Below are 25,057 nucleotides of genomic sequence, written 5' to 3' on the forward strand. Positions count from 1 at the left end.
GTTTCTCGTTAGAAAAAGAGAAGTTTGTATATCCACAGGACACTCCTTAAGTAATACAAAAAAATCTAAAGTTTGAAAATATTATTGTCTCTGAGTATATTTAAAAATTCCAAAAATCAGATTTTGAAAAACTGCATTACTTATTGAAGGAAAAAGGGGTGAGCATCATGGTTGGCGAATCACTCTGTATATATAATATAGTAACATACTTATACTAACATATAATTTAAAATGTAGGTACACGAAACTGTTGCGACGGTTGTGACTTGTGTCACCTACTTGTATTAGTGCGATGTTGTTGTTGTACAGCCGGCGAATCGAAACAAAACATTTCGACTCATTATTATTGTTGCAAATCGTTTGGACAGCAATATTTTATTATTAAATGGGTTAAAGCTGGTCTACCGCGGGCGTGTTTACAATGGCGCTTATTAAAGTCGGCTATATTCGTGCGTGTTCATTGAGCAATGCACCAGAAATTGTGATTGGGTAGCAGGTGGGTAGGTACCATATAATATGATTATTTAAAAGACAATTTGTTAATAATAGAAAAAAATACCATGTTGAATCACGCCGCCGCCCCATAAAACGATTTCGTTCGCGATAGTTTACTAATTGCACATATTATTATGTTTTTCTACCTACTAATAAATTTTACTATGTGTTCAGAAGACACTATTATAGCTGTGTACTAATATTATCCTATTTACATATTATTCGATATCAACCTACGCACCACCGAATCGTCTTACGTACCCATCATCGGTCGACGGTCTGCGTCTTCGACGACTGACCTAATAATAATGGCGGTGTGTACATCGATTCAAACATTTTATTGGTTATTTTGTTTGCAAATCGACGGGCTCGTTCACCGAACAACCACATCACAAACGAAACACTCTTAAGTACAACTGTGTAGACGATTTTTATTCATGGTTTTAAACTTATCCGTTTTTATTACAATTTATTTTTTTATAATATAGACAACATAAATATAATATATTAAGCTAGAATTATGTGTTAATGTAAATTCAGTTTACCTACAATACTAAATAGTTAAAATTATTTATACATATATGAATATAGCAAAAATGTGTAAACCGTACAAATATAAATCATTCAACGTAAAAGCAGTTTGATTGTGGTTACCGTCATTCCAAATCAGAAGTCAGATTCACCTAAATTACCTGCGAAAAGAAAAAAGTCTCGGTTAAAAATGTGTAAATTAATTACAAAAAATCAAAGCGTCCCAAACGTTGCCGGTGACGAAATATAATATAATATAATATATTATTAGATTAACAGGTCGTTCGAAGGTTCGAACTTCTGATTAACCGAGTAACCAACGTCTACCGGGCCATTTGGAACACTGTCTGCAGTAAAACATATAGCAACAACTGAACAACTGTATACAGCACACAAAAACTTGGAAAACAAAATACAAAAAACTACACCTTTTGTTTCGTATATTATTATAACGGTAAAATAATTAGTTTATAATAGATTAAAAACTAAATCTAAATATACATCCGTTCAATGTATATTATTTTATTATTATATTCCAATGAAACGGAGACGTTCAAATATTTGATACTTTAGACCAACGACTGTGTATAAATATAATTAAATATTTATATATAAAAAGTTAATAAACACGTATATACGCTTTGTAACGTTATATTCCAAAAGGTGGAGTTATATAATAAAATAATAATAATAATGTTATTCCCAACTGTGAAGAAGTTAACGCAGCACAGAGCTAAGAAGAAGACGGGATATGTTGTTCAGGGGGGAAAATATTATTTTACAGGGTCACGGACACATGATTGATGTCTGCGATTTGGACGACATTATAACATAATAATACAACGTATAATATTATTTAATAGTATATAATATATACATATCATTGCAGCGCACCACAACCTCGTTTATTTGAAGGTGTGCTTCGTCGCGGGGCACCCACGAGAGTGGGGTGGTTTGTGGAGCGTACATGCAGCAGCAGCAGCAGTCGGTGTTGTGTATTTATTATGTTGTGTGCAGATAGTGTACCAATTAAGTTATAGGTACCTATATTTTTTACATACGCGTGCAGTGACGAATGTATATCGTACGTATTTTCGGTAGGTGCATTGTGTGTACATAGATAAACGAGGTTGATGGTAAAAGTAATTATAATAAATGTGTACACAGAGAGTATTCGCAAGACAGAGATAGAATGAGATATATAAACTGCAGAGAGAAAACAACAACCGTTCACAGACTCCAAACAACGCGTATGCTATATAATACCTTATAAAATCGTAAAAAAAACCCCAAACGAGAAAAATGAAAAGTGCGTGGGCAGGGGATGGTGACGGGGAAGAGACGCGTTTAAGATCCGTCTTCTCCGTTAGGAATTTTGGGACACTTGAACCTGGTGGTGGTGCCCGCGGCGGCAGTCGTCGGGGACTTGCAGGCCGCCACGGGACCGCCGCCTCCCTGCAGCCGCGTCGCGATGGTCTTGAACGCCTTCGACGGCAGTATGTCGTATCCGAAGTACGGGCAAGCGTACTCCCAGCTCTTGTAATAACTGTCGTATTCCGTCCGGGCCAAGTCCGATTCGTAAGTCCGGCTCCTGCCGACCGCCGACGGCGTGGACGGCGTGGTGGCCGCCGACGAATAACCGGAAGTGCACGACTGCGGCGGTTTGTTTTTCCCGTCCGTACCGTTGCTGGAGTCCGCGCCGTTGCTGCAGGAGTCCGCGCCGTCATCGTTGTCGGCGGCGTCGTCGTCGTCGTCGTCGTCGCGCTGCAAGAAGTCGAAGAGTCGCGAGTGCGTGCACGTTCTTTGGTATTTCTTTGAGCCGACGCCGACGCCTCCGATTCTTCCGCTACCATTCACGTCTTTGGCGGAGGTCGGTCGGCTCGCCATGTCGGCCGACGATGTCGTCGTGATGCCTGAATCGGCGTCGTCGTCTTCGCGATCCGACGGCTGGTGGCAGTCGCCGACCGCCTCGTCGTCCGACGGCTTCTGCAGCAGGTTCTCCGGCTGACAAACGACGCCCAACGGCTTGTGCAACAGGTTCTCCGTAGGACAAGCGACGACCGACGGCATCTGCAGCAGGTTCTCTGGTTGACAAACGACGCCCGAAGGCTCTTCGTCACCCGAACACTCGTCGTCGCTGTCCGACGTAGACGTGTCGGCCGGCACGCCTGCACCGTCGTTGATTTGCTGCCAAAAGTCCACCGGTGAACTAGCCTTCGCCCGTTCCTGTACTGCCTCACCCACCATCGTCTCGGCGGCAGCTTTCTTCGACGGCAACGTCACCGTCACCGTCACTTCGCACTCGCTTGAGTCGGTATCGTCGGCGTACGGTGAGCAGTCGTTCTCGTCGTCGGCGACTTCTTCTTCGGCGATGGTGTTCAACACGTGGCCGGTATACGCCGCAGTGGTGTCTGCCACCGACGCGACGCCGGTCTGCACCGATTGCTGTATTGTGGATTGTTGTTGTTGTTGGTGTTGGTGGTGGTATTGTTGTTGTTGGTGGTCTTCGTGGTATTGTTGCTGATCTGTCACAGACTCAGAACCGGTGCAGTGCCAGTCGTGAAATTCCTTTAGATAATTGTAATGTTGCCAAAATTCGGGACAGAGAAAAGGATATGGGGTATGCGATTGCAGGTTTTGTAAGTCATTTTGTTGTTGTTGTTGTTCTTCTTCTACAAAACAAAACAAAAAAAAAAAATAACGGCCGAGCTTGCTAATCGCAATTCACAGTACTAGAACGTCGTCCTTGGTGCGAGTTCCACAATTTGACTTTCTTTTTTTTTTTGCACAATTTACTATAACTATTACATACATTTGATGATCAATGCATAAACTACATTTCATTATTTAACGATATATGTTATGTTTGTATATTAAACAGTATAAATGTATAATGTCCACCGCGGCACCGCCCACGAGTACACATAATACGTATTCAAGATTATGCAAATATCGTTAAAAAAAATATTACGTAAATAACATTTTAATGACAGTAAAAATATAACATTATATTTGGACATAACTATACGTTAACGGCGGCAGAATGACCAATGCGGTGTAGTGTTTTCATTGATGTTAATTACAGTTTTTTGTTACTAACGAAGTTAATTAATATTAATTATTAAACAGTGTTAAAGTTTAAAAAGAAAGTTCAACTATTTATATTTTAGTTAAGCTATACAAAAAAAAAAAAAATTAAAGACATAAAGTCAATATTAAAATTATGAATAAACTTTACAAACATAACTATATGTAAGTATATAATTGTAACTCTATTATAATGCACATGAATAAAAAAAACAAAGAAATATATTATTTAAAATCAAAAAGCAATTATAACTACTAAAATAAATTCACACATACAAAAAAAATGTTTAAAATAATATTTTTATCTTTCAGTAATAAAACTAAACTATTTCTACAACAAATATTATTAAAAATGTTAATACATTTTACAAACAAAAACATTTAAAAGCAAATTGAAAAATGTATGTAAACTTATAAACGTGTAGCTGAAACGTTTTATTAGGTTATTTACTCAACTACAAGACATTATTTTTGACGTTAAACAACCTAACCTAACCTAACCTTATTAAATCTTTGTAAATTCAATAATTTAATTTCATATGATTCCTCAGCATATAAAATAAAATATAAAATTACTATAATAATTTAGTCTTTAATAGTATACAAAGTTAATCACTTTAAAAATTGAAAAATGAATTATGATTATTAAAATATTAGGTATATTTTTATAAACGATGAAATCATTCAGTAAAACATTTCAATATTTTAAGAGATCGATTGACTTTTGAGTTAAAAAATAGTTTATAAATTATAATAATCACAAAATTAAATTTAACTACATATTTCTGAGATGAATAACCATTTAGGCATATACTAAAAATTAAAATAAATAGATATGTTATTGTATTTGGTTATTTTTCAGTGTTCGCATTACTCAACAAAAAATATATATGGGTGGTGTCAGTATGAAGTATTTTACTTCTACATGACTACATAATTATAACTCATTAATTATTATCAACTGACAATTATTAACTCGATGATTCAAATTACATTAATCTCGCATAAAAAACCTTAAAAATAATACATAAATTATCAATATAAAGGTGTAAATTCTTTCATAATAATTAGTAATACAATATGATAAAAAATAATACGACAGAACTGAAGAAAGTGCTAGGTATTAATTAATAATTATGTAAGCGATTCTCCCATAACGCCACATATAAGTTGGCAAATTATATTATGAACTAACTGTCATAAAGATATAACATGGAATTAAAATATTACTTGGGTAATAAAATTGTATCATATATTTGATCGCCTGATTTCATTAATACTAGGTAAACGTCTTAGTTAAATATAAAATGTTGAACTATGAAATGTTACCGTTATTTTGGCCAGTCATAGCTTGTAACATCCTGAATGATCTTGATGGTATAGAGCCACCGGTATACTTATGCGGTTCTGAGCCGACAGGTCTCTCTGACGGTGGTACATACATTTTGGATTCTATAGGTTCTACTAAAAATTTATCCATTAGACTGTATAATATTATGTCGACACGACCCGTTAAAATTCGTTTTTACCTGATACGTAATTGTTTATCGGTACCGATTGTTTGTAATTGTTATCCATCGGAACTGCAAAATTTAAAAACCAATATGAAATTTAAGAAATCAAACAAATATTTATACTAAAGCGAAGCTCAAAGCATAGAAATATACTACTATATACTAGTGCGTAGCCCAAATCTATCACGGCAATTCATTATGTTTCGTTAGTAATAAACTCTTGACAATTACATATATAGGGATTTGATTTAACATTTTTTTACCAGGTGCAGAGTTCGTTAATGTTTGCAACATTCGAAAGCTTCTAGACGGAATCGACGCACCTTTGTAACGAGGGTCCGTTTCGTTGTGTAAAAATTTATCATCGTCAACTGATAAATGTATACAAAAATAATTCCCTTAATTAATATATTATGATATTATATAAATATTAACCGTTTAATTGTACATGTATACATACATTTAAATTAATAAAAAAAATATAGTAGTTGAATGAGTAGGTACCTAAGTACCTATATGGCTATATGTGTAAAATCATGTATTATACTATTTTATTAAGTTGAAAATTGAACCGATTCTAAAATGTGCCAAAAAAGCGAGCGTGTTGCTTGTTATAATACCATCATGTATATATTACCACCACCGAATAATAACATAAATGTTTACCACTATTTTCCAAAACTTTGAATATCTTGGAAGGTATAGAGCCGCCTCTATATCTTGGGTTTTCTGTGTCTACATTATTAGCTATAACGATTAGATATTGAAATATTCTGTGGATATTTATTATTTATTGGATGCCTAGATTAAGTTTTTTGTAAGAATACAAACCTTGAGATTTAACCCTGTTCATGAAAGATCGGTCGTCATCACTTAACTGCAACTTTCTGAGTTCCGATAAGGGTAATGACTGGCTGTTATAAGGCTGAGTACCATCATAAAGCACGCCTGTAAAATAAAAATAAATACTTGAATAAAAGAAATAGATTATTGAATACGTAGAAATTAAAAATTATTATGTCAAACAAACGATATACTAGGCACTAGCTGATATATAATATGCAAAATAATATGTTTATATGACTCATTAAAATGATTAGGTACACTTAAATAATATTCTGCAATATAATTTTATTATTTTAGAATACTTAAGTAATGTCTATACCTAAATGTATCATATTATATAATATATTGTATGCAAGTACGTAGTTATTTAAATGTATATACTATAATTCATAAAATTTAAATAATTTATAATGGGTATAAAAGTGTATAACGAATGTATACATTTTGACATTTTGTTTTCAGCTTCAGTTTTTAAATAATTTAGTTCTATATAAACATACTTATATACAGTGAGTATTGAGTTATACATATACTTCCTAATTCCCTACTATAATAATTTGTGAAAAATACCATAACATCGTTATATGGTCACTTCCAAGTTCTAAGGATAAAAAACTCGGTAAAATGCTAAATATCGGTCTGCTATAGTATAATAGGTTTCGATTTAGAGTAGGTCACTGGAAAGGAAGTATTAAATTTGAACCCAATGATAGTTAATTTCATACGAAGAACATATCTTAGCGGAAATGATGCGTCAGCCTCCATTTCTAAGTATATTTCATAGTTTATACATATAATGATAAAACTATTAGTAATTTATTTCCCATTAATAGTACGGTACTATAGTTTGAACTATTTTTTGGCAAAAACATCGAATGTATTAAAATCTATTATTAATTATTATAATATTATAGTTATTAACTTATAGGTCAATTGTCAGTACCACGTGGCGCGTACTGTATATACTCTAAAATATATATCAGTGATGGTATGAATAACAGTAGTATACATTTGTATGTTCACAGTCTACTTTTTGTGTCACCACGGTAATTTCACACCGTTCAAGGGAGGATGTCCCCCTTGGACACAATAATTTTACCGTGTAAAAATTATGAAGAATTTGTACACTTTTTACACGGTAATTTCACACCGTTCAAGCGAGGATGTCCCCCTTGGACACAATAATTTTACCGTGTAAAAATTATGAAGAGTTTGCACACTCAAAGTCAGTTTTGTCCAAATATTTACAGTGTACATGCTAAATGGTTTTTTTCTCAACAACATAAATAAATAAAAAAAAAAAAAAATGCGAATATAGTAATTATTATTTCAGTTTTTTAGTTGTTGAGAAAAAAAACCATTTAGCATGTACACTGTAAATATTTGGACAAAACTGACTTTGAGTGTGCAAACTCTTCATAATTTTTACACGGTAAAATTATTGTGTCCAAGGGGGACATCCTCCCTTGAACGGTGTGAAATTACCGTGTAAAAAGTGTACAAATTCTTCATAATTTTTACACGGTAAAATTATTGTGTCCAAGCGGGACATCCTCCCTTGAACGGTGTGAAATTACCGTGGTGACACAAAAAGTAGACTGTGAACATACAAATGTATACTACTAATAACAATTAAAATTTATTTTTAAAATATTTTTAAAATTCCATTGTGTATAGAAAATAATAAAAATTTATAAAATGTTCAATTTTTTAAACTAAGGTTTGAACATTTAATTCAAGATCCTCATAAATATTTCATACTGATACCAAAAATTCTAAAAAATATAAAATATGCACACTTTTTCTTTATAGACATTTAAAGTTCAAATTTGGACAAAAATGCACATTTAAACGAAGAATAAAACGATGTTAGATATTTTGTTGTAATTTAAAAATATTATTCGACAACTACTGTGCAATAGGTACCTAGATCAGTAACTATTTTTTTTTAATAATTAATTTTTTGCTTTTGACCCTTAAAGTAGGCACTAAATCCAATTTGCTATGAGTTAACCACCCTAAAAGTTGAAATATAAAGCATTAATACTGCTCCAAAAAGTGATGAAAACACAAAAAAAATACACATTGTAAAACCAACTTATTCATTGCTCCGTTTTAAAATAACAAGCAAATTGTAACGAATAATATTAATAATAATTTGGCTTCAGAGATGGTTGTTTTAATAACTAAAAATAATATTCACATATAATATCTTAATTAATTTTGTGTAGTCACCTTTTGGCTCGGTAATTTGTTGGAGCACTTTAAATGAACGTCCTTGTATCGGTTCAGAATCATACGAGTGGTTTGTATTATTCTTCAGTGGTTGTGTTGGTATTTGTCTATTAATTTCAACTCGCACGGGTACAACTCGTTCTTCTGATTTATCAACCTAAACAATTATTTTAGACAATTAAATTAAAATATGTATACGAAACAATTAATGTTTATTAATTTTTTTATTATTTCCTACAATAATCAATATAAGCCTGAGACGGTGCATCCCAAAATTTCAGAACAATCTAAAAATGCTTTTCGTGTTCTCTGAACGTATTAGAATACGTAGAATACGTATACGTATTGGAATTGTAATTTCTATGAATATTACTGCAAAAGTCTAAAATGTTATATACCTACGTCCCACGGCATAAGCATACGAAACTTATAAGGTATACTAGAAAAGCCTCCCACATAGTACAAATTATCAGCCCCATCCCTCGCTAACCTCCCCTCCCTCCCAAACACCAAAAAAATATAAAACCCTGGTTATACTACATTAAATTTTTAATATATATATTATTATAATTTATAATATAATTATGCTTAAGCCTAAAGAATATTTTTAAAAAGGTAAGTACGGTAGTCTGCAACAACCAAATATTTGACTTGATATTTTAAAATATATATGCAATTAAATTATTAGCAAAACATTCTTGATATTTGATTTCTTTACTATATAGAGCACAATATAATATAATAATATAACACAATATGCTCAGCACGTGACATTTTTTCAATTGCATTTAAATTTAAATCGAATACGGCAAACAATATGTTAAGGAAAGTTCTTAAAAATAATCACCTGATCAACATATTCTTTTTTGTTTTGGGTCCACGGAGCTGGGGAGGGTTGAATTTGTGCAGCCTTCTGCATCCAAGGAGTGGGCGACTTATTCAGCTGTGGTTGATGCTGAACTTGGGGCAACAGGCATACCCTTTCCGAGGCAGGTCGCACGTTACACACTGGTTTGTGTTCAAAGTTTGGTTTTACCTCTTGTTGTTGCTGATAGTCAGGAGATTTTTGAGGTACTTGTTCCGGGCTAGGTGGAGTCTGGGCATTTCTTTCTAAGCGCCTTTGCATTCGAGGACTTCTGATCTCGCTCAAGTCTAATCCACCTGGAAGATACGTAAATGGTTTTTTGTCTTTGGTAGCCATTGCATTTTGTATGGTTGATGGTATTTCTCTAGGTTCATTCAGCTGAAAAACAATTCATTATAGATGTTGATTAATACTTAGCGTTAGCAAGGTACCTACAGGGATACAAGGTTGTATTTTAATATTTATCAATAAGATAAAATGTATTTACAATGAATATCTATAATTTTAATATTATGTTTAACGGTTTATAAAGGTTTACATTTTGTAATAGTTAAATAACCAATTTTCTCTATTAATAACAAATTCAATAAAACTAGCAGCTCTATTACCTATTAAACAGAATAATTAATTTCAAAAAACAAAAAATACCTATCAATGTTTACATTTGAAATTGTTAAAATTGTAATAATTTATTTATAAATTATGATTCACGAATACCTATAGTTAAAAGTGGTTTGTAAATTCTTAATACCCGCATATTTATTATTGTTCCGATTTTAAAGTTTAATTATATGGTTAGAACGTACTAAAAAGTGTAAACAATTGCATCATAAATATTTATTTTAATCATAGACGCGTTACACATAAATGCAATTAAAAAACATTTTATCCTAGTTCGAATGGCACTTTACAATCACAATTTTTGCCATACTATACATAATGCAATGAACAATAGTTTATTAAATAGGTAGGTAGAAGGTAAATATACAATATATAATAAACCCATATTTAATTTAATTATTATGTGAGCACCTAATAATATTTTACTACAAATTTAATTGGCTAATGTTGTTTTAATTTTTTAATGTTTATAGTTTTTTTTTACTTTTTAAATCTACTAATTTATTTTATAATTATTTTTATTGAACAATAAAAGTTAAACAATACAAACGTAAAATAATGTAGGTATTTAAATATTTTCAAAAGTTAACAGTTATTTAATATTTAACTTAACCAAACAATGATTAATAAATACTCAGATTTTCTGCGATTAATTATGATTATAATGATGATAATATAAAATATATAAGTACATGAAAAAATAAACAATAGTAATAATTTACCTCAGTTTTTATTCTAATAGCTGGAATGTGTCCACTGTGCAACATTGGTGGTGGTGGTGGTGGGGGTGGACCACCTTGAGTTGTTCCTCCTGTAAACAAATAACATCAATTTACATAACACTAAATTACGAATTTTCTCAACAAAGCCTAAACGTCGTACACACGACGAAAGAGCCATATTATGTATAAATGGATGTATTTAATAAACGTGATTTATTTCCATTACCAGAATATTGCAGTGGTGGCGGCGCTGGCGGGGGTGGTGCGGACATATCTCCAGCGGCTAAGTCTTTCACTCCTATTTGATGCCTAAATAATTTCACAACAAACGGTAATACTTAATTATTGATATAATATAATATACACTTTTTATGAAATGCAGTTGGATTAAAAACTGTAGCCTATGCAGTAGTACGCACTACGCACGAAGTAAATCTAATAACATAAAAATTATAATACATGGCAAGTTTTGCACGATCGTATCATAGGTATCTATAATTACGACAAACTACATAATAATAGGTAGTAACCATTATATATTATTAAATAGGTACACATTTTTAAATCTTTGGAGCGAATACAGATTATGGACCTGAAAATTGCTGATTTTTAATGTGAGTATATATACAGCACATACCACGTCTATATGTTATATTGTGTATCGAGTGGTTTAATAATAGCGTTCGAGTACATTATATATTATGCACTCGTGTTTGAAATTGTCATTGTGGGGGACAAGCTACCATATTTGGACCGAAATGAGCTATATTATATTTACGCTACTCGAGAGCCGTTCGACCGTCTGCTATTACACGAGTAATCTGTAGTAGGTATCTGTGTTTGTTGTATAGGTACGTATGACGTTTTGCAGGGTCAGCCTTGCTCGTGTGCCCTTGGACAGGCGCCGCTGTTTAGTTTTTACTCTTCAAACAGAAAACACATAATATGTATTTTACAACCTTGCCTATTCTCACGTTGAATTTTTTTGCCGGTTGTTTATATCTTCTGTATTTACGATTATTGCGCGTCGTTAAGGTCAACGGTAATTTGATTAGATTACTATAGGACTATATACTGTACTATATTTGACTATTACTCCGGAAAACGGAAACTGCACCGACATACGCGGAAATATGAGATTTAAATTATGTTCACCGAAACGACAAAAAAAAGAATTGGTCATGTTAAACTATAGTCCGTAGAATAATAAGCCAATAATAAAATATGAAGTAAATTATAAACGCAAGTCATATATTGATATATTCGTGTGCCTATACTATTCTATAGCCGTGAACTTGAGAGCCTGCAGATGTCTCAACTATATACATTCATTACCTATGTTTTATCTCTTTATAATATTAAACAATTTTTTATCATAAGATATTAACAAAATAGGTACATTAACATTTATATAATAAATCTGTTATAAGAAAATTATAATTTGATTTAACTATATTTAAAATAAATTGCAAATCAATGAATACGATACAAATGAAGATACTATTTATAATTTATAAATTAGAAAATTATATTGCGTATCAGTTTATATCATAATTCATGCCTAATCAATTTATGTAGGTATGCAAATTCTTCCTATCTTGGCATGTTTATAATACTCAAGTAGTCAAGCTCAAAATCTATAAAAAAAAAATCTTTGATAAATTATCTTCAAAATATTGAGAAGTAATGGAGCATGAAAATCAAAAAACTTATATAATAAATATGAAATAGACAAAAGTCATTATTTTAATTGTTTTTTTTAAGAGATATTTATAAATTATATTATAATATAATATATTATTATTTTAAGTTATACGCCATTGATTATATACCTACACCATACCAAATTACTAAATATATATATAAAATATGTATTATTGTATTCTTTATAAATTGTAATAATTACGATTAGCGATTACACCGACATCCAACTCTAAATAAGTACCTGACTATAATGTTTATTACTTTAATGGAAGGGGCATGTCGTATCACTCCCATCACTTAATTTAATTTCAATATAAGGCAAAGGCATTTTATTAGAAAATTGACTGTCACGATGGCCTTCATTATAATATTATATAGCATTGTTTTTGAATTTTCTAACAAATAGTCCAAGCAGTATTTTAGAATTCATTATTGCTACTAATATAGGTATAAAATAATTAAATAATGTTCTTTAGGTATGTCAAAAGATTGTTTTTTTTACAAGAAGGAGTTGAAAAAGTAACATTCAGCTATACTTTTGAAAAATACATATGTATTTTTCATAGTTTTTCGTTTTTTTTAAAATAATATTATATTGATTAATTATACATCATTATGATTATTTATGAATAAAGTATATTATATACCTAAGTACTATTATAAATTATAATATATTATATTTCACAAGCATTTAACTTAGAACGCAACATTATAATAAACAACAGTCAACAATATTACTATACGATTTTCAAAATAGCATAAGAGAAAATCCTCCTCCTGAATATGATCTCATCATACATATTTCACTATCCTAAAAAAATAAATTCATGCAAGCATGTGCGCCATACAATATGACTCATCAGTACATAATATTATGTTGTGTATAGTTATAATATGTCTTATTAATGAATCGAGATTCAAGATTAATAAAAAAAAAATACTGAATTGATTTAAACTAAAATGCATTAATTCAAAGTATATGATAATTGTTCACGAACACCTCGACCTCAAATTAAAATTAAATAACTATAAATATTGGATATCAGAAATCGTGCTACATTAAAAAGATAGGTACCGACATAGCAACATAATCAAATATTCCTAATATCCAATCAAAACATTTTAAAAATAATATACTTTTTTAATTGATATTGGTAATGTACTATATATAATGACATAATCTATTCGTACTGCACGATATAAAAATAATAGCAATACTGAAATTTGCATATAAGAACCACTTGTATAAATATAGTTATTAATGGTATCTGTTAAATTTACATTTCACTAATATTGCATGTTATTTATTTAAACCTATGATAATTAAATAATATTTTATAAAAAAAAACTATTTCAGAAAGTAAATATAGCATTATGATTTATGTTAAAATTAAAATAATATTTCAAAATAAAGTCCATCGTACGCAAGAGGTTCTGCAGTCCACTGATATGATACTATAGTCTTCGAAACATATGTTAATATTTTGAATCCTAACAAAGAATAATTTATATCAGAAAATCTATCTAAAAAATAAAATATATTAATTTATGTATCTATACATAACATTTACTCATTAAATACACGTAATGTGTTGCGATGGAATAGTAATGATAATGTCATAATATTGAAGTCTTAAAGAGGATAACAATAATACAAACGTTGGCTACGGATCAAGTGATCGGAATTGCTGCAGTCATTAAATGATATTGGTATAGGTGTAAACAGCTGAATGAACAAAATTGTCGAAAGATCAGTGCGCAGAAAATGACAATAAAGTGCCGAAAAAAAACATTTCCAGTTGTACCTACGGACGTAACTATTTCTAAAATGGGTGCATATACGGAAAATTATAGTTAATTGCGTACCTATAATATATATCTATTTATTATAGAGGTATCAATAAAAATAAAAATTTTTATTTTTCGTGATATGTATTAATATTTATATTATGTATATTGTATATATTAACATCCGGTTGCAGGCAACAAATCCCTCACAGACTTACAATATACTGGATAGCTGTCGATCGATCCCTTGGTCTTGGGTTACTTGGTGTTCCGGCAACGCGTCCAACATAGCGTTGGCTTTATCGTTATAATTCCCCAAAACGTTTCTGTACATGTTGTACACAAGTTTTCGCACTCTGGGATCGGTACGGTCCAATTTTGACGCTTCGACGGCAGCTGTGGTAGTCATGATTGAGGAATTCGAGTGAAAATTATATTAAGTTTATAGGTACGCGGTGACAAGTAAATTAAAACGAAGAACGGCTGATGGAACGTGCACGAATATAATATAGAATAAACAACCACAAATTATACGAGTCTGTGACAACGGCGTCGATATTTAATTTCATAAAAACAAGTTCAAGTATATTAGGTAGGTCGTATAATAGACATGCGCACTCTGAGGCGACGCGGCGCTGAATGCGAGTCAGATGCAACGGCCAACGACTGTCGTCTGCAATTTGTCCGCTCTCCAGAGTATAATAACGAACCGGTCACTCGGATAGGTATTCTAATTCTGTACTATACATGTATATGAGTGATAGTGTTTTTTTTAGTGACGCACTAAACGCGATTACGCGCAAATATTGTTGTGGGACAAATTTCATTTTATTTCGTTTTAGCACATGTGTGCGTGGCGTGCGTGCGTCCGAACAGGAGAAAACTGTTACCCATATGACTTTATATTTGTTATATTATATGAGATTTTTTAAGTACGTCAGTTTGACACACAAACACTTAAGTGATAATAATAATAGGGAATACGTATACAAAAAGTGTACATGGACTACAGAGATTATTACAACTTGGAATGTTCCATATATAGGTACTTGCCTATATAGTGTTCGTTGTTTCCATTCATATAGTTAGGAAATACTATTTAAAATATTTTGACGATTGTTATTGTGGATAATTGCATAATATTTATTCATTAATTGCAGCATATTTGTTCGTCGTTGTTCTATACAATATTGCTCTACAGTAACAGTGTAATATGGTACTGAAAATGACGTACTGATATTATGTTAATTACAATTAATTATGACTATAGAATAAAAATATTAACTTCTTTGTTATTATTATTACTAAATCTGTAAAAATTATACAATAATCAGAAGAATACTTTTCATCAAAATAAATCAATTCAATGACATAAAAAAATCTAGAACAGATTAGAATCAAATCCAAAATCAAATTTATATAAAATAATTATTATTTTACCAATATTGTACATGATGTATACACTTAATTATAAAAATACTTTGATGTTTTTTTTTTTACCAATGTAATAAGCAATTACTTTAATTAAATTATTTTAAGACTATACTTTCAAGTTTTAATTTGTATAGTATAATGTACAAATCTAAACTCGTATGTAAAAAAAGAAATGAAAATTTCTTTGAAAAATACAACCGTTAAAAATTTATAAATTCATAAATCTTTGAATTGATCCAATATAACACTGTAGGGACCATAGGTAGATACTGTTAACCTACCGTAAATGTGTCAAACTCGTAGTAAACAATACCAATATTTATAGTATATTAGTATGTATAGTAATATAATTAATAGATTAAGTACATAATATTATCATACTTCATAGTATAATACCTGTGATAATACTATAATAATTGTATAATATAGGTTTACATTTTTACAATATTTTAAAACAGTATCTATCTTAAGTATTTTATTTTACTAATAGGTACGTCCATACTTGTATATTGTAGAATGTTGTAGTATGTCTTACACTCTTACACAGTACCTATTTAATATGTATTAAAAAAATCACTGCAGTTCTTTGGTTATCGATTAGTAATGCATTTGCTTATAATTTTTTAGCATTGTAATAACTAATAACTTATTTTACGAGAATATAATATACTAAAATTAATATTTTCAATTTTTTTTTATTTTTTTCATTTTTTTCCCCTAAGGTTTCATTAAATTCAACATTTTGGGAAGCAGATATTATAATCCTTTACAGTAATTGTAAATTTGTAAGTGCAATTTTGGATTGACTAACAATGAACACTCTTCTACGGCTCTACCCGTTGGAGGACAAGAACGTGTGATACTAAATTATACATAGTTAAAAATAATGCATTTACTTCAACAGTTAGATTATGATAAATCGAATATTAATCACTAAATAGTTAACACAGTATGTAAACAAAAATCTGTATACCCTTATTCTCCATAGACCATAATATAAGGCCAACAAAAATTATATTAAAATTAAATTAATCAAAACTCTATGGTTAACGCTTAATTACTTTATTAAACTAATTTTGAGACAATGCTTCCCAAAATTATGAACAGAAACTGTAAGCGAAAAAAAAATGCAATGATTTTTAGGTGAAAAGAGGAAACAACTTTATCATATTTGGTATTAAATAGTAGGTTTGAAAAATAACCAAACCACAAATTATTATTATTTATTAGCATATTAAAATCAAATTATAATTTTTATAGACTTAATAGTTCAAAAGTATGTGACTATTAACTATTACAAAATAATTTTAATATGTCAAAACACGATGTTATGTTATGAAACAATGAAAAACATTTATCTGTTGAATGATTTATGTATAAAATAATATTCATATAATATACCTAGTGGCTAGACGGATAGTAGGAACTTAGTATAATATACGTATTTCAATATCAACATGGTGTCAATACGTATCACTAATTTTATAAAATTCCACTTAAAAATAATACACCTTCAAGTAAAATTACATTATTTCAAGCATTGACCCTATAGTATCCAACAGCGTTGAAATTGTTAGTTAAAAGTATTAACAAGTACCTACATAAAATACGTCAACGATTGATTTTATATATATATATATATATAATACGTGATGTAAAGTATAAACGTTAAAAAACCAAATGTTTCTTTTAAAATGTTAAGATCATATCTTTTACTGCCTATATAATATGTGTATAATGAAAAAATATATGAACTAGCCTAAACTTAATCGATAAATGATAGAAACAATCAATACTATAAACATCGATAAGGGTAAAAGGGAGTTATAACTTATAAGTACCTATATCAAATATTACAATAAAAGTAAATTCCAACGAAACCGAAATGACAAAAACTGAAAAACCGGTTTCTTTATTTAGTAGGTATATGATAATTTGTAATGTATACCTTCTATCGGTTCAGAGTCGGTCCAGAGCAGCAGTTATGTAAGAGTTATTTATTAGGATGTTTACGCATAGGAATGTGGGAGGGTCATAAACGTATCATACGTACGACTATGACTCATTGAAGCATTTCTTTTGATATTCTTTCGTCTTTCACCGGTCATTGCATATCATCCAGAATATTATAAATAAATATTCTCAAGGCTTAATTATCGATATATTATTATTATAATAATCCACATTTTTTTATGATTCGTTTAACTGTTTAAATGGTAATTGAAAAAAAAATCCCCAGGAAAAAAATCCCCGACCCTAGGAAAAAAAATCCCCAGACTACAATATTACTCACAACCACATGCAACATGAACAAATATTTTTTAACGTTAATTACTATCTATAATTACCATTTACCAAATTATTAATATTTAATTACAAATACGTATATTACATTATATTATGTTATTAAAAAAAATATATATAATAAATAAAATTTTGTTTTAAATTACGATAATATATTATGTGTAATATGCCTCGTGCATACATTTAATAAAAAATATTGTTTGATAATTATTATTATTATTACCTACATTTTGTTTAATATTTTTGTATACTATGTTTTTAACTTTATTATTTGACGTATCGATCATTCGAAATATTTTTATATGCTATATTTGTGAAGTTGTTAAATTAATTAAGTTGAATTACACATAATATATAAAACAAAATATTATTTATAATGTATAATTTTTTTAATAATATAATATAATATACGTATTTCTAATTGAATATTAATAATGTGGTAAATAATAATTATAGGTACTAATTAATATTTAAAAAATATTTGTTCATGTTGCATGTGGTTGTGAGTAATATTGTAGCCTAGGGATTTTTTTTTCCGGGATTCGTTTAAATTTAAATATATATATAATATATTGTAATTATATAAGTCTAAAAAACGCCAAAATCGTAGTTAGTTAATGATCGTTACCTATTAAATATATTCTTCAAGTTTACATAAAAAACATTATTTATAAAACAATATTTTAATTATTTATCTTTTAGGCGAGTTGAAAGTTTTTACAATTTGTAAGTTTGGTTTCCATTTTTTACGAAAACCCAGTTTATAACCAAATCGATTTTTTTTTCTAGTAGGTAACTCAAAAACAAGTAACCGTAGAAGGTATTTTAAATTTTCACAAAATGTTTATAGTCATTTTTTTATTCAAGACAACATTTTCAAAATACATTGACTCTTTTTAAGTTATTTAAAGACATTTGAAATTTTTATTTTTTATTTTTTTTTATAAATATCAATAATATATTATGTGAAAATTATGAAGTACAAATCTAGTCATAATATTTTTTTATAAGCGTTTAAATCAGAATTTTGACAAAATTCGTCAAAATCACAAAAAATCGGAAACTACTTTGAGTTAGAAATTCATAAAAATTTGTATTTTTCATCTGAGATTTGAAATTGAATACTTACAAGATTCCTCATAAATTTTTCTACCTTTCACAAAAAAAAGTTTACCGCTAATAGTCACGACATTTTTTCGACATTATAAAATATTATATTCACCCGTAAATGAATGATTTCTCATCGACCGAATTTCTTACTTAATTGTAATTCAAAAACGAAACCATGCATAGATACTTTAAATGTTCAACGAATATTTATTTTATTTAGTTTTATTAATTTCGAGTTGAAAGAGTAACCTATTACAATTAAAGTTACAACTTTGTTGAAGTATTCACTACAGTATACCTATATAGCTATATAGGCTATAAATCTATAATGTGTTGCAGAGTTACAGTATAATATAATAAACATTGTAGTTGCCTACCACAGACTATGATCTACCGTGGTGCCTACCAAGTGTACTTAAGTGCTACGTATAACGTATACGTATAGCTTCATATTAGTAATTACGAAAACTTAGAAAACTTAAATAAGAAAAAACATACAATAGTTCCGAAACACGTAATAATTAATATTTATCAAATATCATCAATAATCATTAATTCGTGAATCGTGATCCTGATACCTATACCTATACAGGCCACGATTTACGACACCGGTCACCGACAAATATAACAGTTGGATTTTGTACTATTTATATAATTGTATACATTAAATTATTATAATAATATTATAATTTGCGGAAACAATAACCCGAACATATAAATCAATTCTTTTAACTCAGTTCTGCAAGGTCAAAAAAATCGATCACTGTACTCATTCGTGTACCTATCAATCTACCCACCCCAACTGTGGTGGTGTATCTTGATACTCGGATACTTCCTTAATTTGATAGTAAATAATTGTCATTTACCTATTCATGTACCAACTTCTATCGATTCTCTATCCTCCATTAATGTAATTCTAATTCTAATATTAGATTCGTTATAACTTATAAATTGTATTCTTAAATCTTAATACTGGTTTTAAAATTGAATAACTACAACTTGCACTAATAATAGAAGATTGACGTGGGATATTTTTATTTTTACTATTGTACGCCCAAATAACTTATATCAACATGATACAAATATTATTTTATTAATTTGTGAAATATTTATTTTGTAAAAGTATATTTATAAAAACTAAATGCATTTCACCCATGGGTTGGCCTTGATATTATGGTACCGAGAAGAAGAAATATGGATCTATAGAATATGAGGTTATTGAAAAACTTTCCCTTCGAAAAATAAATTTTAATTTAATATTTTTAACTTAAGAAATATGCGATTCTCTATAATTGGATACGTTAATTTTTGTTATTTTAATGTAAATTGGGCCACCAAAAATTGTCCATATTACCCCTCTCGTGAAAATTATAATTACGCCCATGGCTATCGCGGCTTATGTATGTCATAAATCATAATAATCTTTGTTAACTGCAATATAGGTACATTGTACAACGGTTGAAAAGTAATAATTTTGTAGGCATTTTTTTGTTAATACATACCTACTTACTTTACCATAATACAAAAAAAAAACCCGAATAAAATCCCTACAGTTTGCATCATATTTAAAACATAGTGTAATATAGAATCGGTAAGGTCTGAAGATCTATTTAAATAACCTAAATATATTGTAAAATATGTAATATTATAATCAGATTTAAATGTACTTACAGAATATTTCGAATTCTAAACAAATTCTAAGCATAACAATTGTTCGACGAGTATAGAATATTGTTATAATTATTTGAAGAAAAAAAATGTATAATGAATAAATATTTCCTGCACAATTTAAATTAATAATAATTATTTGAAGAAAAAAAAATGTATAATGAATAAATATTTCCTGCACAATTTAAATTAATAATAATTATTCACTAGGTACTTTAGATACACCACCTAACTACTTAATTTTGTCCTACAGACTTTAGTATGTGAACAGTGAACACCTAGGTATGTGTATCTATAATATTTTAATTTTATCGATGCAATTCTACAGTTTTTTGGTCATGATTCTGATTAGAATAATACTTATTTCTTACTAATTATTATATATTATACATATGTAAAACAAAAAAATACGTCATATGCAATTAATTTTTTTAACAATTAATGAGTAATTAATTTATTATTATTACAATTCAATATTTCCATCTGAATATTTATAATGTTTATAGATTAATATTCCAAATTTGAATTATAAATTTTAAATTTCAAAATACGTATTATTATTATTGCAGTTATACAAATAAATACAAACTAATCCGCTAATATTTCAACAATATAATATTAGGTATATATACCTAATACGACTTCTTTTCTAATTATCATTTAGATCTTCATTTTTATTTTTATTTCCATCCTATAGTATCCTACTCATAGTTTTTGTATAACTATTTTAAATATCAATTTTTGTTAATAGCGTCAGATTTAAAAACTTAAATGTAGATGAAATAAAATATAAACTTGGCACAACCTCACACGTGATGTGAACAAAGTATATTGTAAAAATAGAACTGAACTATCACAATTACAATTCATAGATACACCATGATTGAATTATTAAAGTATACACACAATATTGTAATATCCGTCCAAAAACTAAGTATGTTAATAAACGATGAAATTAAGAATAGTATCGTATTTAATATTTATATAAAATGTATCGATTTAATTATTTAAATATTAAAATTAAGTGCTTGAGCAAAATCACGTGTGTGTGGCATATACTACATTCGCATCTATCGTATTAGTATTCAACACAAACACAAACACAACACATACTTATTACTTGTATAATTATTATGTACTATATAATATTATAAATTATAAAACAACAAACTTGAACACTTGTATAGCATAAGATATCGTAGATGTATCATGTATGTGCGTACACACACGATGACGTCCTTATGTATACAGCATTACCTATAGTATAGTTTAACTTAAATTTAATCCATAGCGATCGCACAAAATATTTCGTTAGGAATATGTTATTATAAGTAAAAATTATAATTTTACTTTAATATTGATTAAATAAAAAATAAACAATTAAAAAAAAATGTTTATATATACCTCCAGGGAACGGAGACTCCTAAACTCATGTCTAATAGGACAAACAAATTTAAACTAAATTAACACTGAACATATTCTTTCTTCTCATTTTTTTTTTTTTAATAAAAATGACTAATCTTGCAACTGGACATTGAAGATAGCCAAAATGGACCACCACCACCACTACCAATTCCACTACCAGGCGGTTGTGTATTTAAAAGCGTTATTTTTAACATATTCATTTTGGCCCTGATACGTAGTTTTTGCAACGCTATTTTCGGACAACAGACACAAGTCAATTTGTTTATAACAAATTTTATACCAAAAATTAAAATATAAAAATGTTATGAAATTTATATTTTTATAAAATAAATATTAGTTTAATATATATTTTTTCACTCTACTAATTACTTAAACACATATTCTATTCAAAAATGACAAAATTAAGCATGTATTCAGTATACCTACCGAGAACTTAACGGTATCTATGTAAATTAATTGGATAGTTGTATTTTTGTATACCTATATACTAGTTTAAAATGTAAGTTATGTTTAAAAATGGTCCTTTATCGAATAAAAAATTAAACAAACAAGTTCAACACGGGGCAGGAAAGCAAGATAGAATACATAATAAAGATATGTTTTGATAATCAATTTAAAAAATGTATTAATCATTACGTTCAAAAAAAGATCATTATACTAGGGAACGATTAAAACTGCGATTTATTATATTAAAAAGATAGAAACACACACTGAACAGAAAAATACAATGGAAAAAACAACGAAGCGTCATAAAAATTACATATAAATTATTGCTATGGTCTATGGATAATAGTATAAGACCTACAAAAAAAATATATTTCTATTTCTATATTTTCTTAAAATTTTAATTAATAGATATATCCCTGGCTTAAATTTATATTTTATATACATTCATATAAGGCTATAAGCTAAATACGTTGTATGTGTATATCCATATGGTTGTAGGTACTATATAGATAAATAGCCTATAATTTAGATTTTAGGTATAATGATTAAAATTATCGATTTAAAAAAAACTTACTGTTCTTCCTGACGGGAACTGTTGTATATTTTATTGAATTCTTCGTCGACTCTCGACCCAGGAGATAAATCTGGTAAATCCATTTGCAAATAATTTCTCTCCAACAATACATTGCTGAAAGTCACCTATATTGTAAGCATATAATCAATATTTGAAATACAATAAATTAAAATATTTATATAGTTAAAAAAATGGTAGGATCTAATTCATATGAATTACCTTTTTCTTTGGCGAAACTATCTCAGCTTTTGACTGAATAGGTTCGGGTGTTTTGGGATAGAATGCCACACTTGCTGGTCTTACTGGACTTGGAGTGCGGCGGGCACTCAAGTCTTCCATTGAGCATTTTTCTAATTTTTTCCAAAAACTTTTACAATCACTAGATGGTCCAGTGACCGAAGTTTCTACATTTGTTTTCCAGAATTGCGGTGAACTCGACCGACTTCTAAGACACACCGGTTCATTGTCTTTTTGTAACGAATTCCTTCGAGGTTTGAAGTTGGAAAACTGTAATACCTCATTGTCATTCTTTATTGGCGATGAGACAAATTCTTTGTTAGGTTCTTCAAAACATCGTTTTAGGGTTTCATCCGAATCTTTAAGTTCACGCAATTGGTTTCCTGGATTAGGTGAGATTTCTACATTATTATTGATAATTTGGTGGCGCGGAGAACCAGGTTCTGATATACTATTATGTTTTGGAAAGACAAAATGTTGTAAAGCTTTACAACTCGATGACCTTTTGGGCGGTACGACGTTTTCACCCCGTCGTTTTAGTATTAAAAGTTCAATCGAATTACTCGGCCTTCGGAGGAAACTAATTGCCTGTGACTCGGTTAACGAATAACAGTCTATGCCATCGATCTCTAAGACACGATCACCGACATTTAAATAGTTGTACGCTAAAGTGCCATTTTGGACCTAAACAATGTTTTTAAAACATTTTTTATTTTATTTTAAAATCAAAAAGGAATAATTTTACTTACATTTCTCACGGTCAGTGGTCGCCAACTGTCTCTTCCACCACATACTTGAAAACCCCACGAAGAGTAAAGGTCGTTCTTCTTAAACGAAATATTCAACAACTGAGCCATTAATAATAAATTGTCATGCTACTCCGAAAATGTGCATATACCTATGTGTGTTTGGGCAACTAACTGGCATTTGACTGTGTGTCCTAGTTTTCCCTGCCAACAAAGGGCGCTCTAATCAGCGTTCTTAATTAAATTGTTGACAAGTGACCGGAAATACGATACATAAACTTTGGACATGGTAATTAAAACATGTTTTAAGAATAAGCCAATAAGAATGAATATTACCTATAATATTATATTTTATATAGTATTATTAATTATGACTCATGAGTGTTTATATCCAGATGACCAGGTACAATTGTACAAATTTAATCAATCTAATTATCTAAGCTTCGTACCCATTGTAGATTTCAAGAATTCAAGATATATTTAAAATAATTAGTGTACAAGATTTGATTTGTAAAAGGTTTGTATAGGTAGTAGGTACACAAGATATTTCACCGAACACCACGCTGCCCCCTTTTTTCTTCAATTGCCAAATTATTCAAAATCTGATTTTTGGAATTTTTCTAACTAAGACGATATTTTCAAGTTCTTGACATATGTTTTGCTACTATTAAGGCAGTTCTGTGGCGGTAAATCCCCTCCCCCAC

The 25,057-nt window shown here is 29.5% G+C and overlaps 1 protein-coding gene across 10 annotated transcripts; it reads right to left on the reverse strand.

Annotated features, from left to right (window-relative positions):
• Positions 1-906: 906 nt before the first annotated feature.
• On the reverse strand, positions 907-24,504 carry LOC132950167 (uncharacterized). 10 transcript variants are annotated; one of them, XM_061021424.1, is made up of 13 exons: positions 24,357-24,503; positions 23,590-24,291; positions 23,371-23,495; positions 11,143-11,225; positions 10,917-11,005; positions 9,556-9,951; positions 8,709-8,865; positions 6,459-6,572; positions 5,891-5,998; positions 5,643-5,696; positions 5,443-5,577; positions 2,293-3,698; positions 907-1,187 (listed from the first exon to the last, which is right to left on the reverse strand). In XM_061021424.1, the coding sequence occupies exons 1-12, from the start codon at positions 24,462-24,464 to the stop codon at positions 2,374-2,376; spliced, it is 3,396 nt and encodes a 1,131-aa protein (XP_060877407.1). In that variant the 5' UTR covers positions 24,465-24,503; the 3' UTR covers positions 907-1,187; positions 2,293-2,373. The 10 variants fall into 10 exon arrangements, with proteins under 10 accessions (XP_060877407.1, XP_060877410.1, XP_060877409.1 ...); XM_061021427.1 differs by lacking the exon at positions 5,891-5,998 and adding an exon at positions 6,294-6,374; XM_061021426.1 differs by lacking the exon at positions 5,891-5,998 and adding an exon at positions 6,294-6,374 and having other exon boundaries at positions 5,443-5,574; positions 6,459-6,575; positions 24,357-24,502.
• Between the last annotated feature and the right edge of the window lie 553 nt (positions 24,505-25,057).

The sequence above is a fragment of the Metopolophium dirhodum genome, chromosome 8 (assembly GCF_019925205.1).
Source record: "Metopolophium dirhodum isolate CAU chromosome 8, ASM1992520v1, whole genome shotgun sequence".
Classification (NCBI taxonomy): domain Eukaryota; kingdom Metazoa; phylum Arthropoda; class Insecta; order Hemiptera; family Aphididae; genus Metopolophium; species Metopolophium dirhodum.